At 44.5% G+C, this 19,750-nt stretch overlaps 1 protein-coding gene across 4 annotated transcripts in view; it reads right to left on the bottom strand.

Moving 5' to 3' along the window:
• Fas2 (fasciclin 2) overlaps positions 1-19,340 on the bottom strand; it is a 552,110-nt gene extending 532,770 nt beyond the window's left edge. Inside the window, exons 1-2 of one of the 4 annotated variants that reach the window (XM_071585271.1) lie at positions 18,475-19,340; positions 18,129-18,383 (exon numbers count right to left, since the gene is read on the bottom strand). In XM_071585271.1, coding sequence (XP_071441372.1) covers positions 18,129-18,204 — 76 coding nt within the window. In that variant the 5' untranslated portion in view covers positions 18,205-18,383; positions 18,475-19,340. Of the gene's footprint in view, positions 1-18,128 lie in introns of all 4 variants that reach the window. The other 3 variants (XM_071585270.1, XM_071585273.1, XM_071585274.1) reach the window with 3 other exon arrangements.
• Between the last annotated feature and the right edge of the window lie 410 nt (positions 19,341-19,750).

Below are 19,750 nucleotides of genomic sequence, written 5' to 3'. Positions count from 1 at the left end.
TTTTCTGAAATACAACGCCAACTGTGCGCAGAAAGTAAAATAATGAACGCCGCTCGATGGTGATACACATCCTGTCCTTTGCACGGTTAGGTCGCCGAGTTTCCGCGCCTTAAAACTAAGCATTCTTTCTGGGGGCTCTCGTCGGCGAAACGCCAACCTGGCCAGACGACATCCCCCCCTGGAGTAGGGCTGTGGAATATTCATGTCCCAATATCGACCGTGGATATAAAACACATGGAGGCAATTGTCTGCTATATCGAGCCAAATCAAAAATATCAGGTATGCCGATTAACATCGACCAACTAGGGTACCCATATCGAGCATCGCCATCGTCCATTTCGCAAATCAACTGCATAGTATAAATATTGAGAATGAAGAATCATTGTATTGAGAAATGGAGAGCGGTTACACATGATCAACTCTCTCATTAATTGACGAGTATTTTACTCTTTAGAACAGGCTCAAGATTACGCCATTATTGTATTCGTCAATATTATGTCATTATGATTTGGGACTTATTAACAATTCTTTATTTCACATTATGGTTACTCATGCTAACATTAAAACGATTCTTGAGCAATAAAATAAAGCCAAAATACTCAATTTTAGTTCTAATTCCACAGAAGTCGATATTTAATTGAATTAATACTGGTTGACACATGCCGCGTGGAAATGATACTTAACAATAAGAGATAGATACGTAAGAATTTAATCAAACTAAAAACATCGATTTTTATTAATGTCCAATATTATATCGATACCGATGGTTTTTTTCATAAATCCGCCAATTAGTTAGCTAAGTGAATTGGTATTAATAATTTAAAGAATCACATAGTAAGCCGTATTGGAAGATGAGAATAAAAATCTTTCTCCCCAGAGAATTATTTCTTTAATTTAGACAGTCGTTGTAACCCACAAATATGATGATAAAGTGATGTCTATAACACAAGAGTAGGAGAATAACTAAAATATTATTAAAACCAAATCACAGGTTTCGACGCGGAAGGTCAGTTTGATAAGTGAGCGCAAAGTTCACCATGTGCTATGGCCTACGGTGCGTGAAATTCATACGCTCTGAGTAGGTTGACCAGCTCCTTTCTCTTTTCCGCTTGCGGTTTCCCAGAAAGTCCTCCTTGAAAATCACGGAGCTCGGGTTTATCTAGGGGCGTCCAAGGCTTTCAGCAGGATATTAGCCCATGATCCTCCGGGCAGTAAACAAACGATCAACCCACTACATTACAACACCTCATGCGCATAAAATTAATGCGATAAGGTTACCATAAATGCTATCGTATTACTTAGCCAAGAAAATTTCAGCTTAATAGATAACTGCATACGTACTGATAGTTTTAATTCAACGCATCTTTCGAAATTCTCCTTTCCCTCTAAAGTGCTTCCGACGTGAATACACTTGGGAATCATTACAGCCTATCGTGCACAGGAAATTGTAGCAAACATTAACGCGTGAATTTTGCAGGGTACTACTATATGGCCACGGGTTCGCGCTGAAGTTCATCGAAATCAGAAATTATGGGTTTCGCTCTCGATAAAATATTAATAAAATTACGTGCACTGACCCAATTTAAACTTAACAATAGAACCTCTGTAACGGAAATTATTTCAATATATTTTACATTAAATAATCGCATTTATTTCGAATATGGTAATGCGGGGTTTACGTAAATGTCCAAGGGTTATGATTACATGCAGTAAGAGAAATTTGCCTGAATAATGAAATTTGTGAGTAAATGGACCATTATCTGAAATTCAATTTTCGCTCAAAATGTCAATGAGGTAGTATCTGTGTACTTCATTCCAATAGTAATGCATTGGTCAAACAGACACAGCCAACGTAATTCTCTTCCATATCAGCACTAGCGATTCTTCGCTACGAATATCTAGACGACCGAGCTATACAGATTAGCAAAGAAGGCGTTCTATTGCCGAAGCCACAGCGAACACCTTTTATATTTAGGAAAATAAATGCGTTACTATTAATAAATTCACTACTACAAGGTAACGAATGTTAGGCACGGCAGTGATCACTGATGATAAACCGACACCAGTGTCTTTGGCATTTCTAATCCCAAAAAAGGGAGAAACAGTGAGATTTATCCACGGCACTGAATAAGGAAATTCATACAGCCTCGTTTTTACCATCATCAGCGGCAGAAATATTGCACAGAATCCCACAGTACTCTATGATGATTCAAATAAATCTTAAGACTGGTTTCTATCAACTGCCTTTACACAGAATCCAAGAAGATATTACGGTATTTTTGCTAATAATAAGTCTTTTACATTCTTACGATTACCAATCGACCACACGAATTCCCCTATCATAATGCAACGATGGGTAAAAGCAGTGGCCAAAGATGAACAACACCGTTTCGATGTATCCTGATGTTTTGATGTAACACAATGTTTCATGGCATAATGAATAACTGATCGTAGCACTTTTCCACTTGATAAATATTATCAAGTGGAAAAGTGCTACGATCAGTTATTCATTATGTTCGACTTCCACCACATCACGCCTGAAGCTACTCAATTGTTTCATGGCATATCTGGACGCTTGGTCACACTATCCTGACATTTCTCGGTGCTCATATTGACCCAGCAAATAATGCAATAAAATTACTTCCCGAAATAATACATACACTTACATTACATATTTAGTACCTTTGGTACAGGCTCCTACAGAAAACTTCCAACGGAGCGAAGGTTATATCACAGGGATAACATACGTTCTTTCCTTACCCCGGTATCTGACAAATATATGACGCAGAGATATTAATTGGTTCATATAAATCACTGGTCATATTGACCCCGAGGCGCGCTACTACTTGGGCCAAAAAACAAAACTGTCGGATATACATTGTGTGCCACACCAACTAACGACCTTTGCGCCTGTAATTCCTACTTATTATGTAACAAAAGCTTGTTCTTTATACTATACGGTGAATACGACATCAACTTAATGGTATTTACAGCGGTGATATGCTTCGGGCAATATGAATGAAATTAATTAAAAACATTTTCCTTCTCAAGACATTCCTCAGTGGCCATTTGCAAATCCAGTCACGTGTCGTCTTTTAGCATGTCATTCCGCGAAAGAGAAACGTAATCAAGAGTACGCGCACGTCAGAGAGGAGGCAGCATACTGTGACTTATGATGTCGTAGTCATTTCCAGAATAAATTTCAAAAAATGAAATCGAAACACTCATCATCCCGTAAATATTTGGAGAAAATAGCATTTTCAGCAGCTTTAAACCATTCCGCCTACTGGAATGTATTTTTAGGAGAAGGCAATAAAGTTTGTCATTTTGTTTGATTGCTAAAGTAGATAGACTTTGTTTAAAGCGACCACAGACACTGTGAAGTGAATGATATCGTCAGATATTTGCAAGCCACTGAGTAGAGATCAATATCGAGGTCGATAAATTCTCCGTAGGTATAATAATATTATTTCAAATGATTAACCGCAAATTATTTCATTTCAGGTGACACGTAGCTCAGATAAACTTTTCAGAGGCGCAGAAATGCTAACATAAATTTGCTCTCATTATTAATTTTTACCATTTCTCTAATGGGATTTTCATAAGTAAATATGGTAATTAGAAGCTGCGCATTGGATGCCATTTTTAAACTCATGGTACTTAACGCATTAACAAGAATGCAGGTTCATGTACGAGTATTAATCAAACCACCATCACCAACCCGTTGAAGGGTTTAAGGGGAGAGGGCAGAGTTTCCCAGGTCTAATGTAAGCTCTACGGAACGCGAAATCCACGAATAGCAGAAGGGGAGGGGGCAATATTTTGCTCCGTATGCCAGCTACTTTCCGGGTAATTTCGATTACTACAGCTTGAAATCTCAAGAGGAATGACCCAGATTTGAACCCGGGACCTACCAACTAGTCTACCCTATCACAGCACTGTTTATTCAGGCAGGCGATTAATGGCATGTAAATGGAGTAACACGCTTAAATTCAAGAAAAATAGGTACTTCTTTGGTTTGATCAGGCCGCATTTGAAATAAGCAGCAAGTATTTTATATGCATGGGAGAAAACGTTACGGGAATTCATAAAATTTCAAGAGGAACCCTGCTAGGTTGGCTACGAGAAAAGAGTAAGCGTGAGGGGTATGCTGGAGGAATTAGCCTCCTGAGCCCTAAGCAAACAAGGCTATGAGTATTGGAGAGGCACAGTCCACCCGAGTTTACCACAAGAGTGGAGACAAATATTATGGCCCCACATCACATAGACCGATTGGACCCTAGAATAAAACTAGTGGGATAGGTACAAGCACTAACTCATTCAGGTACTCGTTCTCCCTTCCCACAATATGGACGTATGATCATAACAAAATCAAGCGTAACCACTCCTACTTTCTAAATTCAAGACACCCTCTACTGCATGATGTAGAGAGGCATGTTTGTGAGTGCGTGTACGTGTGTTTTATGTATGTGCAAATATATATTTGTGCAAAATACATATTTTTGTATGCATGGCTGAGGACCACACCCTCTCGTGGCGCCTAGTGGGGCAATGTGTAGATGTAGATGAATATCCGGCTCAAGCTCTTTACTCAGAAAATATTTTCCAGAAAATCAATCGTTAACTCCATGGAGTGGAAAATTCATTATACTATCAGCAAGTAAAGATAATGCAGAAGGGTATAGATGCAGAAGTCTATGATACTAAGATACTTGCCTTAGTAAAAAACACAAGAAGGATCTACAACAAGTTTTAGCGATCCATGACATGAGGCACGATGAAAACATTCTTCTTAGGTCGATCGTCATTGACAAAAGTTTATTAACTACTTCAGTTTCGAAGACGCTGGGGCCCATCTAGCGTAATTGTGTTTGAATAACTAGAGAAGACACCCTCTCAAACAACGGAAAGCAGGAATACGTTGTTATTTCAGCACGGCACTTGATTGATGGAACTTGATTATACACTTTAGTCCATCACGACGGTTGCATTAATTAAGTTTTCACCCAGTGAATTGAAGATGTTTATAATAGTAATCTTTCAATAAGCACACTCGATGGATCGCATTAATGAAGCGCAAACATAGCTGAGCTAGTGTGTTCACGGCGATAAAAGGCACTTAAGAGAAGATGGAACTCAAGAATCTCCGGCTGAAAATTCGAGCCTTGGGTCGAAGATTGGTATTCCTTTCTCGTTATCGACTAGTTTAAAGCAGCAGAAATTGCGACCAACGGCATCCATTCATATGTTCCATCTCTCGATGCCCAGCAGTCATTTTATCAATCGTCATAACGAATTAAAGTAATTTTTCTTACACTCATATCGCCCGAATGATGCATTGTTGCTCTCTGCCCGAACAATCTTATCATTTACTTATCCATATTAATACATTCTTCACAATTCACAAAAAGAATATTTCATATGCCAGTTAACGCACAAATATGAATGGTATCTAAAATCAGATTTTTTTCCATGTGAATATCTATCCCTTAAGACCTAAAAATTTCGGCCACAGCTGTTTGTACGAGTCCTAACATTTCAGATACCTTAAAAGCCCCTCTTTTCGTTCTTCTCCGCTCACCAAACATCCTCCCTTTTAAAATGGTCTTCAGTATACCTCTACATCTCAATATCTCCTAAATCCATCCAAAGAATTGCCCTCTTCCATATATTACACTTTTCATTTATATGAAAGGGTCAATCTGACAATATGGATAATGTCAATTCGTCTGCATACCTCTCAATTAACCCATTTTTACCCTTTCCTTTCAATGCTCACCCGTCTAAAACTTTCAATCTCCGATGTGAAGAAATTGGCGACACTTCTTAGACCTCATGAGTCTTGCGGGAAAGATTATATATTCAACGACATCGAATTTAAACGTGGTGATACTTCTCACGGGTGTAGGCGCCTGGACATCTTGGGGTGGTAGGTATATGATTAAGGGGGAGATCGCAAGCAAAGAAGGGAAACATACCGACCGGAGACCGGGGTAGAACCTAAAAAGAATTCAGTTTTTTTCTGATGAGTAGTTAAAAATCAATAATAACCCTGACCGGGTCCTAAACTTAGAAAATTTTAGTCCAACGGCAAATTTGGGTGCCTATAATGTGCAGATATTTACTGCAAATTAGTGCAAATGGTGGCATAAGCCCTACAACTTGTTCCTAATATAAATTCATTACTGTCAATAGTCAACTTTGGTTATAAAAAATAGACAGGTTTTTTACAGATAATTTTAGTGTAAACATGGCTAATCTACAAAAACTCTGTATTTTTTCATACGAGTTATTTCCGGTGAAGGTTTTTCTTGAATTTAATTAAAAGAATAGCATACGAAAACAGTTTCAGATCATTTCTGAGCTTGCGGGTCACTTTAGCACAGTTGCAGTAAAACTACGTGCATTTGAATTGTTGTGTTTCAATTTCAGTAAATAAGAAATGGATAGTTATAATTGAATGTACCGCCAAAATCTTAAAATCATTACCAAACGAAATTACGAGAAATATCAAGCATCGATTGAACATTTTTAAATCTACGTGAGCGGTGGTGGGCCGTGGCTAATGCCCAGCACCTCCCCTCGGCTATGCAGTGAAACGCAAAAGCCTAGGACGCACAGCGCCTCTCCTCGCTGGCAGTATTATCGACGGCACCCACTTCAACCTTCGCCGATTATGAAGGTAGATGGACGGTAACGGGGTAAAATTGAAGTTGCCCTCGAGAGCAGTAGCGAACGCCCTATCGTTTTTGGCATAACCTTCCCGGAGACGATTCCCAAGGAGGCTTTTCTCTCTCCTTCTATCGAACAAGCTGAGGATTTAGGCTTAAAGGGGGATCCGCGGAGCGGCGGAGACTTACCGGGAGGTCGCCGTCGTCATGGGGTCCCGGGAAGGGAGAAGTGTATCTGGACTTATGGGGGGAAGGAGGTGAGGGGCCGCCGAGAAGGGTCCCCACCCCTTGCCCCCGTGACAGGAAACCCCCGGAACGGAGAACGACCTCGTCCCTGAGAGGCGGAATACGGGGCGGAGCCACGGGGGCAGAAGGGAAGGAGGAGAGAACGGAAGGGTTGGCTACGGTTGGATTCCAGGGGCCACGACGCCCGCCCGGGAATGGGTCCAAGAAAATAGGGTCCCTTCCCACCCACCCATTCGAGAATGGAGCGACTGCCGGCTGCATTCCGATTTCATGACATTCGGCGATGGTGCGGCTTGAAATAAAGTCGGTCGATATCGAGTTTGGCTAAAACAACACCCGAGCGAAATAAAAGAAACTAGTCTCTCATGGATCATTCTTGTATTTTCAAATGCAGAAAATAACTACCAGACAGTGCAATCGTTGAACTCGATGGATATCAACAAAAAGGCTTTAAAAAAAATTCAATACGGGCATAATGGCTTAATTGTTGTTATTATTAAGAGCACCTGCAGGTATTCTATCGATCGAGATAGGTTTTTGATCGTTTATTCTCCTTCCCGCCCATTTCGTTTCCTCCATTCTTCTCCATCGTCATATCTCAAATGTCTCTTAACTTACGCCTATCCTCTTGTCTCAACGACCAAGTTTCCGAGCCGTACAATAATACGCCCAACATAAAATTTTTAATAATCTTTTCTTAATATTCTTTGCTAAAGGTACCTGTCGCCAATTCCACTTGTAAAAGGTTCTTTGTCTAACACATTTTTTTTCTTCAATTTCGCCACTATTTTCCAAACTTCTAAAATACTTTCCAAATGAGTGACCTGTTCTATCATCTCTAGTCTATGCCCTCGAATTAAATGTTTACTATTGTATGTGCCTTACTATTTTTTGGAGAATCTCATTACCTTCGTTTTTTCTCACTGATTCTCACACCAAATCTATCGCGTTAGTCTGCAATGTCTTCATAACTCTCCAATTATGCCTTAAAGCACGAATTATCTTTGTAAAATTAGCGCACATACATAGGCGCTGGTCTATTCTCATCTCTAACCTTCTCTTGTAGGAACATCGGAAATAAATATACAAATAAATATTGGCTTCAAAAAGTCGAAAATACTGATATGAGCTGCCCTATACTAAAAAAAGCGTATCATGAAATACGAGGGTCATCCGGAAAGTAGTACCCGTTCGTGAAATAAAGACACAAAAGTAAATATTAACAAACATAAAAAATTTTATTTGAAAGAGGATACTTTAAACTACTTCTCAACATAATCTCCAAGCAAATTAAGGCATTTGTCATAACGTGTGACAAGTTTCTGTATTCCTGCTGCATAGTCCTTCGCCGCCAGCTCATTGAGATACGCGAGGGACCCATCTTGCACAAATTTTTGCATAATGCAGATGGTGTTTAACAATTTCATGAACAATTGTTCGAGAAACATTGGGAAAATGCTCACAGATGTCATCAATTGTGACGCGCCGATCGTTCCTCACGAATTCGTCAACTGAGTTCACCAGTTGGTCTGTAATGACAGACGGTCTCTCCGAACGCTCATCGTCGTGTGTGTTCCCCCTCCCCATGTTGAAGTTGCGACACCACCGCCGAACAGACGACTCGTCCATTACATTGTCTCCATACACCTCCTTTAATTGGCGATGAATATCACATGGGCGAACGTTTCTTGCATTGAGGAATTTAATCACTGCCCTCACTTCACAACTGGCGGCGTTCTCAATTTTTTTAAACATTGTAAACAATCACAGAAACAACACAGGCAATGCTAGCGTCACGCAACTTGGCTCAGAGAAGGCAGACAAGCCACTGAAGCTATCTGACCTCGTCCAGCGGCTACTCGCGTCGTCAGCACTTCATGCGGCACGAACGGGTACTACTTTCCGGATGACCCTCGTATAAAGCTACACTTTACCAGCATATTCATAATATGAATAGCTAAGTCTTATTGCAGAGGAAACCACTCGCATGATTGGGATCAGAAATTAGGAAATAGCAATTTCAAACATCAGGTAAACGATGGCATAAAGCCATCACTACTCAAGCAAAAAGGTATTCAACGGTATGCAAATTAAGAGGAAAAAATAGCTCACGATCGCGCATTGAATTAACATTTATTTAAGTTGTCTCATGAAGTAATCAAAATATGTTTTCCTAGTTGGGTAAAGCTAAAGGGGCATACATTTTGAGCTTATCTTAAAATTAAAATAAACGTGAATATCAAAGAGAAGTCACCGAGTAGCACATGTCCTTAAAAGGTAAATGGCAAGCGTTTTTCACGTGAAAAATGCATTTCCCATCAAATTAAAGCGGCCTTAAATCGACCATCACATATCCAAGCGCACACCGGAGATAAAAACCACTTCGTGGTAGCGGAACGGTCACAAATGAGGTCGCGCCAACACAAACATGGCTGCGGTGAACCTATCAACTTTCACCTCCAACCATTCTTTCGGGTCGAGAGAGCCCCTGATCAACGCAACATCGAGACCATTACCCCGTCACCGTCTCGAGTATCGCCCCGAAGCCCTCTCGTTGGGATGGACGAGGGCGAAGGAGGACTGGAGGAGGGGTGGGTCGGGAATGAATCCAAAGGAGATGAGAAAAATAAAAATAAAGGAAGGACGAGGTCCGCATGAGAATCCGGTGCCGTTCAACGAAAAGGAAATCCATCGGCCAGTGCTCGATCCAGTTTCGTCCGTCACTCCTCCGGACTCAATGGCTCCCGCCGCCATCTCTGAATGGCGCGCAGTGACAGGGACCCGCCCCGCGCGCGCAATATCCCCATCGCTCTCTCCCTTCCCTGGACCACTCGAACACCGTCCTCTCGGGAAGAAGTCTTGAAGCACCTGCACTCCTTGACGGGGATCGACGGAAATCCAGTGGATGCCGTGGGGTGGAAAAGCGAACCGATCCCCCTCCTCACCTCTTAATTTCCAGACACTTGATCTTCGAGCACGCTGCCTCGTCGAGATGGGTTCCGAACGTCCTTCAAATCTCTCTCTTTCTCGTCCGGGGAACTGGGTCGAATCGGGCACGAAATGCGGAGTGCGCCAGAGCAAAGAAACGCACGCAAAAACTCCTGGATTAATACGACGGGATTTTTGACCCGTCTTCGCAAGAGAAAAAAGTGGACGCGACCCTTGATTCCGCCGAGTAAAAAAAAAAGTTACGGAAAATCGCTTCTTCAACGGAGAAACTTACGTGGCCGCGCCGATTTATAACGCCGCATTTTTTTATGGGGTGGGATTTATCATTCCGAGAAATTTTCTCGTAATTCGGATTCCTGCAGGCGATCGTTCGTCGAAAATAATGCCCATGAAATTTTTTTTGTTATGCACGACTAGAAAAAAAGGTTAACCCAGTTGTATTTTTCGGAAAACGATGATGAAGAGGATTCACATCTTCTTAAACCCAGGATTGAACGCCCCTCATCCATTAACCAAATGTCGAAGAGATCTCCAATTCCATTCCATCGCTTACGAAATAGCCTTAAATTAATCCCTGTTTTCGACGAACTCAAAAGCGCTGATGCTCACAATTTAGTGGGTAAATCCTGTCCTTAATCTAAAAATGTCGGCCACAGACACCATCATATTCAGTAATTTTCTCGAATATCTGCTAATATCTGGTCGATACAGTAAAGGCAGTAATCCAAAAAACGTTTGGCCCAACGCCAACCCAGACTAATAATGTGATTGAATCTTTAAAAGGCTTATTGCAGCGCTAAAAATACGGCCTATATCCTCATTTCAGTAAATCGAAGTGAATTCTTTAATCCTATTCATAAAAATATCCTATAAATAAATTTAACCTTGAAAATGTTTTGGTTACTGCTTTTAGAATCTAATAATTATCATCGAAATCATCCTGGAAAGGTTTTACATAATATGTAGCCTAGTTACAGTAAGGGCAGTAATCCAATCAAAGTAGGTTATTCAATCAAACTCTTATTTAAACCAATATTAGCAGCTCAGCTCGGCTGCGTACGGGTTAGTCGTTGAACCTTAAACAGACGTAAATCTCACTGAATAAAACTCAAAGCCTATGCTCAATGCTCAAAACCATCAAATTCAGACGTAAAGCTATTTGTTTCATTTTCATCGTTTCGCCGATGCCAGTACCTTCTAATTCTCATACCTTAACTAAATATTGTATGAGGATATCGTATACCTGGTCGAGATTAACTGTATCCAAAAATGCCATCGGTATTTTATAGATCATCGTTTAGATGCAGATAATCACACAGAAAAACGTCAAAAAAAAAGAAATTCGAGCCGGAAAACGCTTTTTAATTTTTTTTTTCGATTGAACTGCGTCTGAGTAGTACATATCTTGCAATACTTCTTCTCGGAAAAAAATCGCCTTGAGAGGAGAGGGGTTCACAAAAGCAATATCAAAAGGAGTGAGTAATGGTGGAGTACTGGTCACTAAGCGACTTCCACGAAAGTGACTCAGCGTTCACACGAATCAGGGAGATTCCCTTGAAGCATGGCACCGCGCCTGGACGAGAGACGGCGACGTCGCGGGCCTGCCCCCTCCTCACACAGCCCTTGAATTTCACTTCGAGCGGGACCATGGAGGGGGCATGGGACAGCGGGTGTAGATTCAGCCACGCGCGGATTCCCACAAGAGGACGCAGAGTTCACTCTTCCCGGGAGTGGGGGGCGGGTGAAATCGGGAAAAAAATTAAGACTCCGGAATCTCTTGCCACAACTCCAAAGTCTCTCGAGTAAAACGATCTTTGTGGAACGGAGCTTGTTTGAAAGAAAAAAAGAAAATTTCTCTCCCTCCGTGAAAACTTCTCCATTCGCAGTCCGAATTTAATTGAAAGCTCACGGCAGGACGAGGAAATCTCGGACAAATTGGATGGACGATTGAGACCGCCGCGGAGAGGAATGTGTTCGAGCTTCCCCATAGCTCGAATTCCGGTGGGCTTTTCTTTGTGCGGCGGGGTAAACGCACATATAACAAGTGCCAAATCGATAAATTCCGAATCACTGTATCCCGATTGTCCCTTCTCTGGCTACTTTGTCCTTCTCGCCCTCCGCTCACCTCACCTTTGGAAAAGTGGGCAGGTGTTGGAGGAGACCGGGCACACCTCTCCTCCCAAACATTCCCCGAGAGAACCAACACATCCGAGGGCAAAAATACTGGGGCGAGACATTAGGAAACCATTCCTTGTCGCTCCTCTCGATCTCCAAAACCCTAATGACAATTTCAATGTAACGACTCGCAAATTTTATCGCGTGGCTCAATCCGCAAGTTTTCGCCCCACTTTGGAACATGCGGACAGAAGAAAAACACGAGCATGCAACAGTTCAAGCGCCGCGTTTACCTTCTGTTTCAAACTCGGTGACTTTAACATCTGAGCGAGTCCTAAATCGGTGAAACGTAATTAGCTTCAAATGCAGTATAATTACCACATAATTTTGCTATCCAAACCATTGCACTTTCTGATTAAAAATAAGTTATGGCCTTGCGGATTCAATTCCCCGGGCGCTAACCACCGATGAAAAAGCACAAGGCAGAGAGCGTGAGCGAGAGGAGGGATTAGGCTATGGAAAGAAAAAATTCGAGCAGCACTTATGGTCCAAATGAATTGACCATTATTCGCTGCAAATTCAACAGGACTGTTCCAGTTCCCTTATCTCGACGGCAGATACGAATGCGAGATTACTGGACGGCAAAATTGCTTACTTGGTGCCACTAAGCACGCGACCAAAAGTGATAACAAATAAAATTTGTTTTCTCGGACACAAAGTCGCACTCGCGCGCAATTAAGCACGTTGGCACGCTAAAGATTTTTTTCGGTCGCTGAATCAGCGGTGGCCGAATAGGGCGGGGCCGCGACGGAGCAGAGAGCGCATCAACGGGACCGCACCACGAAGAGAAAGAAAGAGGGCGATTGATTCAGTCCTACTTCATCTAGCACCCGGGCTGCAATTAGCCACACGAAATCTACGGGGAACGTCGCTTGTGCGTGCTCTATGATTACAGACATAGAGGCGTGAGTCATGAAATTGATGAGAACGAAGGCTGGCTGTGATGGTTAGAATAATTTATACTCGAGATACCCAAAGAATTTTATAGGATATGAGACACAAGCGAAGCTGGGAGGGGAGGGGTGTCTGATTGGCTCTGTGTCCACGGTAAACGCTTCCCATGCTGAAGGCTCGATTTTAAATCCCGGCGACGAATGCCTTTTCTTTTTCCTCAGTCCCTATGTCATCCCCACTGGGATCTCGAGTGGCAAACACTTCAAATGCGCCATTTGATCCCGTCAAATTGGACTGGAAATGTGTCTCTCCGTCAACCAAACACCGATGCCCAGTCTTCTCTCTGGCGTTTCCCTTCTCCTCAAAATTACCTGCCGATCGCTCGTACTACTGCTGACGGGTTAACCACGGGGGAAGCGTTAACCTGACGGCAGGCATGGTCAGAAAGAAAGACACCCGGAAGAGCCTCTTCCTTCTTTCCGCGTCCTGCGCAGAAACATTCTCGCCGCCTCAGCGCTCAAGCGAGAAACAATGGGTGGCAAGTCTTTGCCCTCAGGGGCAGTTGATCCACCTGAAGAAGCGTTGAAACCAGACATGGTCAGCACGCAATGCAACGGCGCTGTTTTCAGTTCGAATATAGGCACGATACGTATAAAAGTTGTTTCCCTTCGCGAAAGCAACCTCGTTGTCCCCCCTAATGTAAGGTTTCTCGAGACTGAATATGTACATGTAAGTAATGACAACAGAAACGTTAATAAATATCTAGCTATGTTAAAGTAAACCCTACATAACTCGACACTAAATAAATACTCTAAATACTAGATTACAATAAACCGTTCTTCAAATATACATACTTCCTGACTCCGTTCATGCCGTCCACCTTGTTTACTCTTTTCCTAAGTCTACACTGCATCCTTCCCTTTAACACAGCCATCCTCATCTTTAACACAGCCATCACCATTTTCGTCGTTTATGCCCACGTTTTTATTTATCCCAACAACCTCATTTACTCCAACACCAGACCTATTACTTCTTCGTTTGTTTTTCTTTCTACCCATTACACTTTTTCCATTCTCCGACACATCTGCATCTCGAAAGCCTCCAATGTACATTATCCTATTGTCTCAACGGCCAAGTTTCTGAGTCGCACAATACCACGCTCGATATAAAAATTTTCACAGGTGTTTACTTCACATATTCACTTTTGGTCCCAATCATGAACTCACTCCTCTTTCATTAAAGCATCTTAATCTAGGGCATTTTTCTATTAATTTCCCTACCACTTGCCCACTAGTACCCGTATTTTTCTAAAATACCTCCTAAGTAGATGAAATGTTCTGCCTACTCTAGATTCTCTGGTCCCAAACTTCAACATTAAATGTTTCAAGGTTCAGAGGCATAATAAATCCGACTAGAATTTAAGTATGTCACATAAAACAAACGAATCGATCAATTGGATGGATCCGTAAAGAAATAACCACCGACCACACAGCACAAGTTTGACAAATGGAGAATTTGTGAGTATCAATGTATACCTCGCGCCGAAGAGAGGAATCTTTTGCTTTCTCCAGGAAAACATCCACGAAAATTCAAATCACCAAAAAAAGTGTGATTACATTCAGAAGAGATTTTGAAATGGTCCACTGGGATGTTACCGGGGAAGATCCTGCCATCTTGCCATCCAGGAAAGGAGAAAAATTGAGGAGGAAAGAAGAGAAGTGAGGCGGCATCGAGAGAGTGGGAGATGGGACCGGGTGGGAAGGGCTCTCCATTCCTCACACGTGGAAGACAAACTAAGAGGAGGGACGGGAGACCAATCACCAGACATACGGCGTGCGTGGGGCTCCAAAGACCACACATTCCCTCCCTCGCCCCACCCCGCGTCAATCGCGCACCTGACGCGGGGCAATCCCGGAACAAACAAACCATCCAGAGAGTCCACGTCCCGCCCCCACTCCCTTCTCCCAAACACTCACGCACGGAGTACACACACACGTGGCCACCCCGCCAAATAAAAAGAAAAAATAATAATACGAATGGGAATAGAAAAGAGAGAGAGAAAGGTGAGGGCGGGAGGGAACAAAAGCGAGGAGGACGCCGCCGCGATCCGAAACGCGAAGAGGACGCCGCCGCGGCCACGGGAGGGAACGCTTTGCCGATTGAATGGCCGTCGGTTTGGACGCGCGGGGCGGACAAAGGCAGCAGCAGCCCGTGGAAAGGAAAGCGACCGGGAAGGGGGGAATGCGGAGGAGTGAGTGAGGGGGCCGCCGCTCTTGGAAGAGAGGTGGAAGGGTAGAAGAGAAGGGACGATGGAGGGAGGTCTGCGGGAGGGGGGAGGAAGGTGGAGGGGGAGGGGAGATGGCGGGCGGGCGAAGGAAGGCAGGTAAGAGGGCGAGGGGGACGGAGCAGGTACCAATCGTCCTTGGCAGGTGAGTCGTCCTCCTCACAGACCCTTTACCCCTCCACCTACCTCCCTCACAACCTTTCCTCAGACCCGACACCGAGAGTTCGGGGAAGCGGTCGGGTGGCGGGGGAGGGGAAAGGGCGTTGGTGCTGCGGGGGAGGGATGGGGGTGGTGCGGGTGGTTGTTGGAGTAAGAGGAGAAAGCCAACACTTCCTCCAGGTAAGCGGCTGAAGACCTCGAAGAAGAGGAGTTCGGCAGTCCGCGACGCCGGGAGATAGGCAAGGAAGAGGATTGGGGGAGGAGCACAGGCGTGGGTAAAAACAATAAACACCTAGCGTCTCCAACCCAGCAGAGTTTTTCGTACGATAAGGATCGAGTGCAGTAAGGCGGACATTGTTGACAAATTTACGACACCAAATAAAACTACCTCGTCGGAAATCTGTCAACAATGCCGCCCTCTAAACGCACCGCCGGAGAATAGTTACGGAATCCGATTAATAATCCGCACGTGAGGCTTTCGACCAGAGGTATGAGGCAGGAAGGCGATCGTAAAACGAGCAACACGTCGCACAGCTGCACATCCCTGAGGGCGGCAGACCTCTTCCTCTCCAAAAGTTAAGATTACGCGCGCACATCCCGACGACCTCTGCGCACGATGCCCCTCCTATTGCCAAATTGCCGCCGCAAATAAAACGCCCGATGAGGTGACTCGCCGATCCGCCCATGGGACGGATCCCTCCTCCCCCGAAACGGCGGACGGACGGACGTTCGCCCCTCGTCGCCCACGCCTTCGCCGTCGAGGTCGGCCGTTCGCCCGTGCCTCTCCCCACCGGACGTCGTCTGGAGGAGCGCGTTCCTCCGCACCGCTCGCGTTTCCTCCACCGCCATTGGAGCGAAAGACGGTCTACGGTGCGAGCAGAGTTCCCCGGAGTTCATTTCCAACTATTACTCCCGAACATGAGTCCAAACCGATGGGTGAGAGTGTTTCTTATGGGTGGAGTACGAGTGTTGTTCCATTTGTGTGGGCACAACTGCATGAAATCAAGCTATTTAAAAAAAGAAGGGAAGAGACAAATGAACCATGAGGTTCCAATGTGAGGATCGGGATCAGAATCCGGGGCGGAAGATTTTTCAGTGTCACTCCGATTGGGTATCTAATGCAGAGTACTGCGAACCTCGCATGGGGCTAAGCGGTGAAAGCATGTTTTTAGAGCAACCGAATCCAGGTGCTGGTTTATTTCCACCAATCCTCCTGCCTCAAAATTCATAATCCCACCAATTAATTGAGTATAGTTTACAATGATTAGCATACATAAAATTATTCTGCCAATAATGATGCGAGAACACATCCAAAATGGAGATATCAAAATCCAGATTCGGATCTAAAAATCGCAAGCGGCAAGTTGATCAAGAGGAAAAACCGGAGAGAAAGACATGAACGACCTGATCCAAGAGAGAAAAGCAGCTCACAGTAAACGAATGAAAGAATATTGGGAATAAAGGAAGCCAGACAAATGCCTCTTAAGTACTTAGCGAAGTCCCAATAGGCTTTTTCGAACCTAATTATGATAAACATATTATATCTTAACTTGCATCCAAAGCATTTTGATTGGCGATGGTATGAATGAGATAGACAAGAAAGAACGTTAGGGAAGGAGTAGGAATAGGATCAGTGCAGGACGGCATGGGGTGAGGTAGGAAGTATGTGGAATTGAAAAACAGTTTACACTGTGGAAAATCACGTTGTATTAGTCGAGGCAAATAAATGTTGCGTTGTATTTTTGTGCAGTGTTTTGTGTTCTTCGAACACCTAACTTAAATTGTATATTGCTATTAATAATAATATATGCCACTTATCCCTAAAGGCGTATTGAATTCGGCTACCGGTCGCCTACACTCATCAGTGACTAAACATACAACAAATTCCAAGGATACGAGAATATTCATCGCAACTAATAATTATTAAAATGCATATTTAATACCGCTTTTATCTAAAAGCGCAAATGAACTAAACTTTCAGTCGCCTCTTCCATTGGTACATTAACAGCGAAAGCGCTCAGTGAAATTGAAGGAAACGAAAGCGTTTAATCGACGGAGGGATGATGGGGATGGGAGAACACAAGATACATTGGATGGAGAAAGGAAGGAGGTTGGAGATGCGTCGCTGCGACTGTTCCGACAGCAATGGTTAATGTTAAACAGAAGTAGGTGGCTTTGGATAATACCGATTATTTTCGCAACACCAAGGACGGAAGACGACCGTGGAGGATCAGGAATACGATAAGTGGATGCAAATACGGACGGTCGCTCCCGAGCGAAAACTATTTTGCGAGCGGAACAAGTCTTGAAAACGATTAATTTGTAGTCCAAAGCGACACAATGGGAGGCAAGCCAGGAATTTATCGCGGCCGTTACCAAAAGCCAATGTTTTTATGCCTTTCACATGTCCGCTACCGTTGAATGATTCATAAGTTTGCCTTTTGTAATTTTTTTCTCCTCCTCTCCCGAGTTTCATTGCGGCCTTTGCTTTCCTACGTTCCTGCCTGGCTCTCAGGCCGGGGGAAAGTCTGACGAACAAACTACGTCTATAAAAATCGCGGATGCGAAACCGCATACAAGTTTCCCTGGTCGCACCCCGAGAGGCTTCGTTGCGAAGCGTAAGAGGTGCGAAGAGCGTGATGGCGAATATACCGTTAGGCGCACCGGGCGTGAAGCTCACGGGGCCGTCACGTAGTGGACGCACTCTTGAGGGCACTCGACTTCTATCGTTTGTATCTATCGAGCATTACCTTTAGCTGTTGCGATGACGAGAATCACCACGGCGACGGCGGCCGCTCCCAGCCTCCCTCTTCCGCAGGTGTCCATCTTGCGGGGGAAGAAGTGGTTTTCGAAGAAGAAGACAACAACAAGACTGGGCGAGTTGCACCTGCTCCTCGTCCCTCTCGGACCAAAACTCCTGCTGCTACCTGAAGCGCCCTCGCCTTGATTTTTATCTCCTCGATGCTGTTGCCGTGTGGTCGCGGGGAATCACTTCCTTCCCTCTCCTGCGAAAGGAGGGAGCACAATGGTTTTCGTACCAATTTTTGATCACACCCTCCCGCGAGAGATGGGCAAACAAAAAAAGAATCCACCGACGCGAACGAAACCTGAAGAAAAACTGGATAAATTCCCGGAAAGTTCCTCTTCTCTTTTTTTCTTTTTCGAATTCGGATAAAAACCTCCGCACGCGCGGAAGGCCTCTTCGCGGAGCGAACAGTGGACTTTGCGAAAACTTGTCCGTATGATCTCGTCCACTTGTGCTAATGATACACAAACTACTAAAGGTTTACGCACTGGTTTTTCGAGATGTCTCCTTCGACGTCGCCCTTCTCGATTTGATTTTCGTATTTCCCTCGTCACTTCCCGATCCGAAACGCTCGAGTAACGCAGTTACACTTCCCGCAACTCCCGGCGTTCGAACGCACCCGTTCCCGCGACCGCTGTTGGTCTCGGAAAACTCGACTTCACACGCTGCCACCTGCGCCGGACTACTTCGAGCCGCGGCCGCACACACTCCGACGGAACTCGCTCTTTTTCCCCTCCCCCGCCTGTCGGCCGCTGACGACGGCGCGCGCGCTCTCCCGGCGTGTATCACTGCGCCAGCGCGCTCCAAGTAAAAGCCGCGAAATCCTCCGGCCGGCGACGATCGCGCGCGCGTAAGATGGAAAGAGAGAAAGATGGTAACACCAGGCTTGACGGAAGCCTCTTCGGACGGGGACCAAGCGGGCGTGTTTCCCTCCTTCTCTGACGATTCCTCGATCAAGAAGGTGGAAACTTTCCTGGGGTGACTGGAAAAATAAATTAACCTCTGAAGAAGAGAACAGCGAGCACCTTAAAGTCGAGGAATTCTTGCAGAATGTTTTTTTTCCTTTGTACGAAATTCGCGAACCGTGACGAAGAGGTCGTACCCTTGGCGCCGCGTCCAGGGGAAAGGAAGCGGGGGCGGGCGGGAGGCAGAAGACGTGAACTGTGGGTAGAGCGACGGCGCTGGCGGTTGAATTTCTCAACTGACGCTGTATACTGCGGGTTGATTGTGAGGCAACCTGTTCTACGTTAATCCAATTCGAGTTCGTGTTCTCTCTTTTCTCTCCCCTCTCACGCGCCCCCTCTCTCGACGACTAGCGACATCTGTGGCGGTGGATGAGAACTCCGTCACGTTCTCGCCGTAGATCCTCCGTGACTCATGCCGAAAAAATCCTGATCATCATGCTCTCGAAGAGCAACGGTGAAAACAATGCATTTCCGCCGCCTTCATAATATTTCTTAAGATAGAGAAAGAGAGAGCGAATGTTTTCCTTTCCCGATGATAAATGCGCATTTCGTCGAGCGCAATGCAGGAAAACTGCACCAAGAAATTAAAATTATTTTCAAG

The sequence above is a fragment of the Hetaerina americana genome, unplaced genomic scaffold (genome assembly GCF_022747635.1).
Source record: "Hetaerina americana unplaced genomic scaffold, ioHetAmer1.1.p SCAF_2, whole genome shotgun sequence".
NCBI lineage: Eukaryota > Metazoa > Arthropoda > Insecta > Odonata > Calopterygidae > Hetaerina > Hetaerina americana.
This window is presented reverse-complemented; position numbering and strand designations above follow the sequence as displayed.